This window comes from Copadichromis virginalis, linkage group LG8 (genome assembly GCF_057382275.1).
Source record: "Copadichromis virginalis isolate Kocher_CV1m ecotype Utaka linkage group LG8, C_Virginalis_male_GT1.1, whole genome shotgun sequence".
Classification (NCBI taxonomy): Eukaryota; Metazoa; Chordata; class Actinopteri; order Cichliformes; family Cichlidae; genus Copadichromis; species Copadichromis virginalis.
This window is the reverse complement of record NC_140625.1, coordinates 384,859-397,297: the sequence shown is the minus strand read 5'-3', so window position 1 is coordinate 397,297 and position 12,439 is coordinate 384,859. Positions and strand designations below refer to the sequence as shown.

Here is a 12,439-nt window from a genome sequence, read left to right as displayed (position 1 = left end):
CCAGAAAACCATTTTCTTTGAGAAGAAAGCCCTCCCACCAACACTAGCTGTTATTTTGAGTTTCAGTCCCCAGGACATAAAAACTACACATTTAAAGGTCTTAAATCGCATCTTATTTACCAGCTCATTACTTTTTTGGCATAGGAGCAGGATGACCACATATATAATATAATGTGGGCGATCGTGGCTCAAGAGTTGGGAGTTCGCCTTGTAATTGGAAGGTTGCTGGTTTGAGCCCCGACTCAGACAGTCCTGGTCGTTGTGTCCTTGGGCAAGACACTTCACCTACCGCCTACTGGTGTTGGCCAGAAGGGCCGATGGCGCGATATGGCAGCCTCGCTTCTGTCAGTGCGCCCCAGGGCAGCTGTGGCTACAACCCTAGCTGCCTCCACCAGTGTGTGAATGGGTGGATGACTGGGTGTGTAAAGCGCTTTGGGGTCCCTAGGGGGGACTCGTAAAAGCGCTATACAAATACAGGCCATTTACCATAATACTCAGAACTATGTGTATAAAGTTCCACACATGCATTATTTTAAGTGCTCTTATGGTGTCACTGTAGGTGTAGCTGCATCTCAGGACCAGGACTTTGGGACTGCAAAACTCCACGTGGAAGTGTCCGATGTGGTCTCTGTTCTGGTCTATGTTGGAATAGCCAAAGGCAATGGAGTCCTGTCCAAAACTGGTAAGGCTGGTGAAACGTGTGAGGGCTAACAGGAGCTGTTAGCATTACCTGAATCGCTGGCTGAGAGAAACTTTGTCAAAGAGTCAAAATGGAGAAAACTAAACATGAGTTAATCTGTGGTTTGTTTACTGTATTATGTCATAAACTAAACGACTGTTAGTTTAGATTTTTGAGAGCTGAATGACATAGATACAGTTTGACAAAGGTCATTGTTAAAAAATGATAATACATGAACGACGAGTTTGTTTTTCTGAAGGAGTGTTGAAGCGTCTGGAAGAGGAGGATCTAGATGAGGGGGTTCGAAAGAGATTAAAAGACTCGAGTGAAACACCAGGGGCGCTGTGGCACATCTACCTCAACAGAGACATGGACAAAGTCCGAGACTTCCTGCACAAGGTCGGCACTCGCAGAAACACACTCAAAACGTGAATTTAGTGAATTTCAGCGTAGCGCTGACCTAGAAAACCCTTTTCCTCCCCTTCAACAACAACCACCTCAGCTCTCTAAGGAGCAGGGTTTGGACGTGTCGCTGGACCAGGACTCCATCAGAAAGCACGCATGGTACCTGAGCAGGAAGCAGCGTCAGCGGCTGCTGGATGAGCATGGCGTCCAGGGCTGGACAGTCGTTCAATTCCTGGGAGACTCTGTCCTTATACCTGCAGGGGCCATGCATCAGGTATTTACCACACACACACACTGATCACTAACTGATAAGGACAACACGTCCAACTCTACCAAATGTAATGCAGCAGAAATGAAATCAGTCTAATAGTCGGCGGCCTCTTTGTGAAGCGCACAATTAAAATAGAGGAAGTGATGGTGTTTGATGTTTCATAGTTTAAACTGAATGCAGCGTAGTTGACATTATTTCTTATTATTCTTATTGCACAGTGGAGCTTTCACACAGTTTCACACAGTTTGGGTGATGGTGTGATTGTACGTAATATTGTGGCAGCAGATGGTTTACACAAACTAGTCATTTTGAGTGTGCCTGAGCTGCTGCTGGGTCAGGTTTCAAAGACGTCAGGCTCTGCGTGCGTGGCGTTTAGGGCTGCCACGATTAGTCGACTAGTCACGATTACGTCGACTAGCAAAATCGTCGACGACTAATTTAATAGTCGACGCGTCGTTTGAAGCTTTGTAAGATCCCAAAAGCAGGAATAAGTAGCAGGATTTAAGAGTGTAATAACGGACTGAAACAGAAGATGGCAGCACTGCATGTACAAGGATGCCAGCTGCCGTTAAACCCCGAAGAAGAAGAAACTGTGTCCCAGAATTCATAGCGCAGCCCAGCGCAGTTGTCAACAATGGCGGCAGCTAGTTAGTTTTAATATTACTCTTATTATTCTTTCTGGGTCACAAAATAAACGTTTAACATATTTTCAGGTGAGAATGTAGCTGTGTAAACCTCAAATATCTGCTCAGTTTATCAGGACACCGCATATTTTCAAAAGCGCTCCGACGTTTTCGGAGACGTCTGTTACCCACTAGCTCGATAGCTAGCCGGGGGCTAGGTCACTAGCGCCGTGAGAACACCGGACTCCCCGCAGATCGTTTTCAAACCCACTGCCCTACTCAGGTTAAACATATACAAGTCACTTAGATAACTTAAAAATGTTATTGTTTGGCTTTTTTCAGTATTTTATTTGTTCCTGAGTAAATCGGCTGAGTTTATTAAACTTCACCGAAACAATCTGCACATTTCATTAAAATGTAATAAACTATCATCTTGTCTTTATTTTTAGTTAGCACAAACACTTCAAGCTGTAAGCTAATGATAGTTATATAAGAGCAGATGCTGCTGGTGCAATAAGCTGTACTTTTACGTTCAATGGATGATGATCTGACTAGTCGACTATCAAAATAATCGTTTGTGGCAGCCCTAGTGGCGTTTCAAACAGTCATCAGCTGTGAGGACTGGTTACTATAGTAACTAACTAACTAGAAACGCACACTCAGACACACAGCTGCCAAACAAGATTCAAGTTTTGAAACAACTGCTTCCCTACAGAAAACTCTCAGGAAACGTCTTTCACCGTGAGTGAAAGACGTTTCCAGTCTACAAAATATCCCGTTGTTACATTATCATATCTGTAGTGTTTATCATGGTGGTAACAGTGTAAAGACACATGGTTGCCTGTGGGGGAGAGACGGGGAGGAGGCTGCGCTTCATCTCTGAGAGATCCATACATGCTGTCTCAAACGTGACTGGGTGAAAGAGGACAATGGAGCTACGCTCTGATGTATATAATATACATGTAGAGCAAAAGGTTTGGGCGGGAAAGAAAGACTTCTGTTTCAAATGATTCTCCACGCCGTCTTTAGAGCAGGTCACATGATCATTCCGTGGCAGGAAAAATCTAATTTTTCTTAAAATTTATACTGATGTTGTGAAAAAACCATAAAAGCTATCGAAGCATGGTTTTAGTCAATAACAGTCCAAAGTCTTGTGACCCATGTGATGTTTGAATGATGTTTCTGTGATCAACTCTGGCCGAGCAGTAGGCCTTCAAAGTGGCCTGCGTTTGTGCCTTTTTCAGATGTGTTCCCATTCAAATGAATGGGGAACAATTAAAAATCTATTCGTTTTGGGGAATTTTGCAAAAACCACCAAAATCCCCGGCACACCGTACCCAATCGAGCCGCTTGAAACGATATATGGAAGCGTTGTCTCAAAGCTACGACGCGTTTCGCTGCAAAGGTTTAGGCAGAAGAAGAAAAATAAGAAGAAGAATATTAAATCTGCATAGGCACACTCAATTATCGATGTGTTTGGCTTATTTTTACTTGATATTCTGTGATTGTTGCAGGTCCAAAACCTCCACAGCTGTGTTCAAGTCATCAATGACTTTGTGTCTCCTGAGCACGTGGCTAACTCCTTCCACCTGACCCAGGAGCTACGACCCAACAACGAGGAGGTCAACTATGAAGACAAACTACAGGTAATACAATACACGCCACACAAAAAGCGTCAGCAGAACACCGAGCACAGCAGTCTCGTTGTGGTTAAAGCTCTGTGGCTGAGTTAGACTCCGTATCGTCTGTATTCTGCTGCGTTTGTGTTTGAAAACCAAAGCGAAGTCTGTCAGAGGGGCAGTCATCATCAGAGGGATCTTATTGTGTCAGATAACGACATGAAAATGCTCCACAGTGGGAGGTCAAGTTCAGTGACTCTTGGTGAAGCCTAGCAGCTAGCAGTTCTACACGAGTCAGTCAGAGCAGCCATACCTTCACTGCTGCTGCACGCTTGTTATGAAATATCCACACAGGGGAAAAAACATTTTGGGGGGCAGACTGTGAACACAGCTTTTAATGCTGGTTGGTTATATGGCAACCTATGGGAATGGACTTGTTTGTGGAGCCTCAAGGGGTCCTCAGAGGAACGGCAGCTTCTCAGGTCCAAAGGTTGCTGCTTGGTAGTACTGGGTGTGTGTCTGCGATTTGACAGGCTGCTTGACGTTTGAGATTTGAACATAAGTCTTGTAAAAGAAATGGATGAGGTCCAGCACTTACACCGTGTCGCCTTGCTGTTTCCCTGCAGGTGAAGAACATCCTGTATCATTGTGTGAAGGAGGCAGCGAGTTCCCTTAGAAAGAGCGGCTCTGAGAAAGACGACGAGGAACACAACTCATGATGCCCTCTCAGCCTCGTTCATGCCTTCCACAGATGGCTGCGACTCCCATCAGCACCTCGCCCTTTCCACACCCTCCTCCTTCTGCCATGGAGGGCTGTGTCACGTGACCACAATAAATGGCTGGCTCAAAGCTGGTCATGTGATCCAGAGGACCTCACAGTGTGACCCACATTCATGTCACACATCCAGTGGCCAGTGAGAGGCACTGCCGCCCTTGTCATCACCCCAAACCTTTAGTGCCAAGAGGAGACAAATTGAAGAGCAGCTGGGCTGAGAGGGCTGAAAGCCCCACAGGCTCCAAACACAAAGCGAACGCTGGCTGGGAGCCTCACTAGAGCCAGTGTGATGGAGTGAATCAGCACTACAAACCTCCAAACGCGTCTGCATCCAGCTGAAATGCAGTTTCCACGGAGGCTCAGACTGTCGTAGCAGCACTGGTGGAGCCGCGCTCACTGCTTTGGACGATAAAGGCCAGGAACTCTAACCTATGGCAGCAGCTAACACAGCTGATGGCGTCAGCATCACCAGCAGCATTAGGATCAAAACTGGCATCTCTGATGTTTCGAAAGGCAAAAAGACACACGAGGGCTGAAAATGCAAACCAGAAATCTCAGCTGTTTTAGTCAGTAGCCTCTGCTGCTCCCTCGTTTCTCGTTCCTTCGTGTCGTTCTTGTCCTTTTTTCTAGTTTTGTTGTGCTTTTTTTTCAGGATTTCTTTCATCTAACCTTGTTTTATCTCCTCTGTGAAGATGTATTTATTTCATAGCTCTATTAAATGCAGTGTTATTGAAACAAAATGCATTATGTAAATGTGAGTTGTACAGTTTGTTTTCTTTTGCTGTTTTTCAGTTGTAATACGGCTCTACTGTGATGGAGGACACACACACACACACACACACACACCAGCTAATGCCTGTACTTTGGGAAATGTTGACGCTCTACAGTCCTCATGCCATAAATACATTTTCTGAAAATGACCTGCCAAACTATTGTAGACTGTGTAAAGTTGTATTATGTAAAGGAAAAAACAAGCGAAATGGCTTATACACGTCAGCATTTTATGAAATAAGTATTTGCTGTAAAAATGAGACATTTACAGAAAAGATGTAATTTATTTAAGAAAAGAATTGATTGTCTTGTTTTTGTTAGGATTTACTATGGTGACATTTTGAAGTTAAAACATAAAATAAAGAAAAAATGAACTATAATATGTACATATATACATCCACTGAGGTATTTTTTTAAAACATGGCTTGCTTCAATTTCAAATTTTAACTTGCAAGTGTTACATGCTTTGTACATTGAAGTTCAAAAGGGTTTTACATTTTCCATTAAAATGGATTTATCTAAGATTTGCTTTTGTGTTTTTGATTGAGGGCTGAGGGTGAACGGGAGCTGTTCACAGGGTGCCGTCTCCTTTTCCCGACCTCTGGGTGGGAGAACTGATAAGGACAAACGACGTCACAGCGGTTTCCTTAATGTGACACAGATGTGTTGAAACTACAATGTGCAGAAGATGTGCATCTTAATTCGTTAATTCATTTTATGCAGGTCATTCAATCCAAGCAGCCTGTGAATATTTCACTGCTATGCAGATGACACCCAGCTCTATCTGTGCATGAAGCCAGATAACACACACCAATGAGTTAAACTGCAGGAATGTCTTAAAGACATAAAGACCTGGATGGCCGCTAACTTTCTGCTTCTTAATTCAGATCAAACTGAGGTTATTGTACTCGGCCCTGAAAATCTTAGAAATAAGGGCGTAGATTTGGTGTTGGCGTTGGTGGGGACGGATGATTCGACCACCCAACCTGCCCCGTTTCTCTTTTTCCTTTTTGTCTTTGCTTCTTGATAAAAGGAGAAATATACTTGCCTACATATGCTATTCTACCTGCTTTTAAACCATTTAAAATTACAATTCATAGTTTTATGTGAATTATATAATGTTAAGTTACTATTAAACAAATGACTGACGAAGTATTTTAGGCTTTAGTTTATTTCAGCCACATTCCATATAAATCAGGTATCATACAAAAGTAAAAATAGCTTCAAATACAGTCGTGACAATAAAAGAATATGACTTTAAGGACTTAACAACATTACTTCAGTTACACCAACATCTCTGACACATCAGCACTAAGGCAACACTGAGTGACCTGCTGGGTTTGGTCCATAAAACTGCTCGTCTAAGATGACCACAGAGTCAAAGATCTCTCAGCAAAGTTATGCAACATTTTGGGCTCTATACAAACATCACTGATGACTCATCAGTGATGTTTGCAGGCTGAGTGCATTTTTAAAACAATTTGTGCAAACTGCACTACAAGGTGGAATATTTGCAAAATCATGACTATTCATGACATTTTGTCTCAAAGATGAACCCTATGAATACGTCAGTGCCATTAGGATGAAATTATTGTGTCAGCAACATTAGACATATAATTCTAACAGCCTCTGTAAACTAATATCCGGGCTGCTCGAGGCTCCGTTTTCTCTGACAGCCTGTAACGTTATTGTGACACATTTTATGAGTGAGCTTGGCTTTAAGTGACTGACAGGTTTCTTTGAAAAACACTTTCTTGTATCCAGGTTCTTTGCTGCCGTCCTCCTCTCCTCCTCCTCGCAGCGCAGGTTTGCCGCTGCTGAAACAAAACAGAGCTCCCTGAAAGGCTCAGCCAATCACATTGGCCATATTTGTCACATGACGTAGGACTCCAGTAGAGAAGTAATTTCACTCTTTCTGCACCGCTGGGTGACTGAGACGCTGACAGATCGGTTTTTCTTTCTATCGGGTTTGTTTTTCTTTATTCGAGGAGATCAAATTATGGGTGGGGACATGTCCCTTCCGTCCATGCCAAATCTACGCCCATGAAATATGGTATCTAAGCAGATTCTTACTCTGGATGGCATTACCTTGGCCTCCAGTAACACTGTGAGGAACCTTGGAGTCATTTTTGACCAGGACATGTCCTTCAATGCACATATTAAACAAATATGTAAGACTGCGTTCTTCCATTTGTGCAACATCTCTAAAGTTAGAAATATCCTGTCTCAGAGTGACGCTGAAAAACTAGTTCATGCATTTATGAAAAGCCTTCAGCTGATCCAAAATGCTGCAGCAAGAGTCCTGACAGGGACTAGAAAGAGAGTAACTCACCTCTTTCCCTGCGCCAGCTGAACTTTGACAGTTTATAATAAGTTAACATAATCAAATCACTGTGTTACACAACACTAACGCAAACAACAAGTTCAACTTCTGATGCAGTTGCAGGACGCATGGTGCAGCTAGTAAGACAGAAGCATGAGCATACACCCTGTGCGCATTAGTATACAGTACTTCCATTTCACCAGAAGAGGACGCTACGGGTCAATCCTGAAGTTATTTGGAGGTTACAACTGGATTTATGGAGGGTAACTGTACTTTTTATTTTACTCTTTACTATGGAGTGAAACCCACAAAGACACGGAGAATGTGGGAACCACAAACCCTTTGTTGTGAGGTGACACTGCACATGCTCAGTGGCACACGGCTCCACTGAGCACGATGAGAGTCTACAGAACTCTGTGTTCAGTAATTTTAGCAACTACAGAAGAACATTTGATTTCCACAAATCAGAATAAAGGGAATGAAATAAATTCATGAATCTTCACTAAATGAGGCTGAATGTCAGCACTGGGTAAGTAATTACCACAGTGATTACCATCGCAGCTAACTGCCCTGAGAGCGCAGACACGAGGAATCCCACACTCAGGTTCACAGTGGGAGCAGTGTCTTTTAGAGATAGTTATACTCATGCATATTCCTGATTAGGAAGGTGTTAAAATAAATTACTGCAGGTAAGAGCTTTGTCCTGGGTTAAACCTCTGCAGCTCTGATTAACATGTGGGTGCTCGTCCTCAGCCCGAGCCATGATTTCTACTCTGTGACCAGTTTAGTTTGAAAACTGAAGGTCACATTTGTGCTGAAACCAGTAGTGTGTGTGCGTGTGTGCGTGTCTGCGTGTACGTGCATGTGCGTGTGTGTGAGAGAGGAACAGTGCTGACTTGACTGATGCTGGGATCACCTCCTATTCATACTGAAGTGGAAACACACACGCGATCCTGCTCTCCATTACATAAGCTGAAAATGTGCTGTGTGTGTGTGTGTGTGTGTGTGTGTGTGTGTGTGTGTGTGTGTGTGTGTGTGTGTGTGTGTGTGTGTGTGTGTGTGTGTGTGGAGTACACTGAGGCAGAAGTTCATCACTGGGTTCAGAGAAAGGTCACTGTCTCTCTTGCCTTTTTGCTTTTCGTTTCTCGCTCTGTTTTTTTAAATTATTCTTTTAAAACGTTTTTTCCATTTGCAGTTTTTGGGGCATGCGTGTCATTACGGAGCTTTACTTCTTTCTTTCTTGTTTTGAAGCCTTTCCAAAGAGTCGGCCCTGTAACCAGAGGAAGTGTGTTCAGGGTTCAGCCACAGGTTACTTGTAACACAACTCCCCCCCAAAAGTGAGTCGTCCCCTATAGACAGCACTGTCAAAGTGCCTGAACAGCATTAAAAAGCACGTTTGCACACACAGATGAACAATGGTCGGGATTTTGTTTTCTTTTTCCAAATGATGAGTAAGACTTAAAAGTAACCACGAGTCATAACTTCCACTAATTCCGGTTACTGTCCGGACTTTTCCAACAGGATTGTGCTGCTGAGTGTCTGTCGTTACAAACAACATGCTGTGTGGTACAGACTATCAAGGAAGATTTTTACTGAGTGAAGCTATTGTGTTTTGTTAGTGTCTGTGCTCTACAGCTGATAATTTCCACCCCAGTTTATATCCAAATATGCTTGTTTCAACGTCATAAATGTTAACGTTCACCGCTGCCGGTACTTTAACGCCGAGGCTACACAAAGCAATAGGTGACGTTACAGTTGTTACATCCATGCTGTATATACTCAGCTGCTTCACATAGTTTGTTACATGTATAAATAAACATGATGCATTTCTATCAGCTGGTTCACAAACATTTTATCAGAGTTTAGTAGTTTCCAGTTCCTTATGCTCTGACCCTGAGCTTGTCAGGACTCATACTCCTAGATGTTAGTATTCGTAGCATAAGTGAAGGACTTTTAGTTTGATTTTGTGTCAAACTTTCTGGCTTTTGTTCCACAGAACTTTTTTATTCTGTTTTTCTTTAATAACTGCATTTGTATTTAAGCAGAAGTACATTATTCTTTTAAGTCTCCATGGTTTCCTCTTTTGTCACATGCACCCACAACAGAAAACCCTTTTTACTTACATTTCCATCTCCCCTCCAATCCCCAAACCCACAGATGTATTTAATGAAACAACATTTTAAGACTTATTTTCATAGTGTTTGGCCAAAACACTGTGACTTGTTTTTCCTTTGCTTTCTGTGTGTATCTGTGTGTGAAGTGCTTCCAACTGTCAGTGTGTACAAATAGCAGCTGTTCCTCAAAGTGAGGTGAGGTATCATAAATTGTGAGTGTTGACAGCAGGCAGCCTGCTGCTCCCCCCGTCTGTGCCTGCAGCACACACATGTACCTGAACATGAGGTCATCTCATACAGGCTGCTTCAGTCTGACTGTGAAAGCAGCAGGTAACAAAACCAAATCAGAGACGATGCAGATTAAAAAAGAGATGATTCAACCAAAACCAACCAATCATTGCTGAGGAGCCTTAATCGAGGCTCTGAACCCACCCGAGGCTCTGCTTGATATTGTAAATGTGGGCACTTCACCTGTGATTGTCTGTCCTTTCACTCCTCACCACGTTTTAACCTTTACTCTTCAAACATTGTGAGAACCTCTGCTGTCAAGATAAGATAACACTGTGATGAATTTCTTTTAATGAGTTGGAGCGGGCGATCGTGGCTCAAGAGTTGGGTGTTCGTCTTGTAATCGGAAGGTTGCCGGTTCGAGCCCCGGCTCGGACAGTCTCGGTCGTTGTGTCCTTGGGCAAGACGCTTCACCCGTTGCCTACTGGTGGTGGTCAGAGGGCCCGGTGGCGCCAGTGTCCGGCAGCCTCGCCTCTGTCAGTGCGCCCCAGCTGTGGGTACAATGTAGCTGCCATCACCAATGGGTGGATGACTGGATATGTAAAGCGCTTTGGGGTCCTTAGGGACTAGTAAAGCGCTATATAAATACAGGTCATTTACCTTCTTTCTTTCTTTTTCTGTTTTTTTCTTTTTCTTTCTTCTATTTTTCTTTAATTTTTTATTTTCTGTTTTTTCTTCTTTTTTCTATTTTTCTTTAATTTTTTCTGTTTTTTTTTCTTTTTTCCATTTTTCTTTAATTTTTTCTGTTTTTTTTTTCTTTTTTCCATTTTTCTTTAATTTTTTCTGGTTTTTCTTCTTTCTTCTATTTTTCTTTAATTTTTTCTGTTTTTTCTTCTTTTTTTCTTTTTTCTATTTTTCTTTCATTTTTTCTGTTTTTCCTTCTTTTTTCTTTTTTCTTTAATTTTTCTGTTTTTTTTCTTTTTCTTTTTCCTTTTCTCTTTTCTGTTTTCTTTTTTCTATTTTTCTTTAATTTTTTCATTTCTGTTTTTTCTTCTTTTTCTTTTTTCTATTTTTCTTTAATTTTTTCCGTTTTTTCTTCTTTTTTCTTCTTTTTTCTATTTTTCTTTAATTTTTTCTGTTTTTTCTTCTTTTTCTTTTTTCTATTTTTCTTTAATTTTTTCTGTTTTTTCTTCTTTTTCTTTTTTCTATTTTTCTTTAATTTTTTCTGTTTTTTCTTCTTTTTTCTTCTTTTTTCTATTTTTCTTTAATTTTTTCTGTTTTTTCTTCTTTTTCTTTTTTCTATTTTTCTTTAATTTTTCTGTTTTTTTCTTCTTTCTTCTTTTTTCTATTTTTCTTTAATTTTTTTCTTTTCTGTTTTTTCTTCTTTTTTCTATTTTCTATTTTTCTTCAATTTTTTCTGTTTTTCTTCTTTTTTCTTCTTTTTTCTTTTTTCTATTTTTCTTTAATTTTTTCATTTCTGTTTTTTCTTCTTTTTCTTTTTTCTATTTTTCTTTAATTTTTTCTGTTTTTTCTTCTTTTTTCTTCTTTTTTCTATTTTTCTTTAATTTTTTCTGTTTTTTCTTCTTTTTCTTTTTTCTATTTTTCTTTAATTTTTCTGTTTTTTTCTTCTTTCTTCTTTTTTCTATTTTTCTTTAATTTTTTCTTTTCTGTTTTTTCTTCTTTTTTCTATTTTCTATTTTTCTTTAATTTTTTCTTTTCTGTTGTTTCTTCTTTTTTCTTTTTTCTATTTTTCTTTCATTTTTTCTGTTTTTCCTTCTTTTTTCTTTTTTCTTTAATTTTTCTGTTTTTGCACCATTTCTCTCTGAATCTGAGCAGAAAGTAAAGGATTGTGCACTTCAGAATTCAATGCTGTGGAAGAGAGCCAGAGATTAATAATAAGTAATGATTCAGTGCAAAGAGGTCTGTTAACACAGTGAGTGAGGAAGAAACACCCAGTGCATCATGGGAATCCCCTGGCAGCCTACGTCTATTGCAGCATAACTAAGGGAGGATTCAGGGTCACCTGGTCCAGCCCTAACTATATGCTTTAGCAAAAAGGAAAGTTTGAAGCCTAATCTTGAAAGTAGAGATAGTGTCTGTCTCCTGAATCCAAACTGGAAGCTGGTTCCACAGAAGAGGGGCCTGAAAACTGAAGGCTCTGCCTCCCATTCTACTTTTAAATACTCTAGGAACAACAAGTAGGCCTGCAGAGCGAGAGCGAAGTGCTCTAATAGGGTGATATGGTACTACAAGGTCATTAAGATAAGGTGGGGCCTGATTATTTAAGACCTTGTATGTGAGGAGCAGGATTTTGAATTCTGGATTTAACAGGAAGCCAAAACAGGAGAAATCTGCTCTCTTTCTCTAAACTTGTGATGTATTTACTGTTTCTTTTGAAACATCAGGGAGGTTAGAGGTGCAGTGACCTTTGGAGGCACTCCATGTCTCTCGCACTGAACTCATTTAATTGCTTAAAAAAGGTGGATTATATATATATTTACACCACCAGCTGAAATGGCACTAAAGCGCAAGAACAATGTCTGTGAGCATAAATTATCTGTCAGTTGCAGTAGGTCGATCTGTGCATGGATTCAGTATTGTGTAAATGCAGGAGCACAGAGATCCCAGACC

General features: G+C 40.9%; 1 protein-coding gene across 3 annotated transcripts in view; it reads left to right on the top strand.

The window, feature by feature from the left end:
- The window catches only part of jmjd1cb (jumonji domain containing 1Cb), a 67,353-nt gene extending 61,686 nt beyond the window's left edge, over positions 1–5,667 (top strand). For all 3 annotated transcript variants that reach the window (XM_085465333.1, XM_085465332.1, XM_085465331.1), the window contains 5 exons: positions 560–682; positions 939–1,078; positions 1,182–1,358; positions 3,493–3,624; positions 4,224–5,667. In XM_085465333.1, the coding sequence (XP_085321459.1) occupies positions 560–682; positions 939–1,078; positions 1,182–1,358; positions 3,493–3,624; positions 4,224–4,316 (665 nt within the window). In that variant the 3' untranslated portion in view covers positions 4,317–5,667. The remainder of the gene's footprint in view (positions 1–559; positions 683–938; positions 1,079–1,181; positions 1,359–3,492; positions 3,625–4,223) is intronic.
- Positions 5,668–12,439: the final 6,772 nt, after the last annotated feature.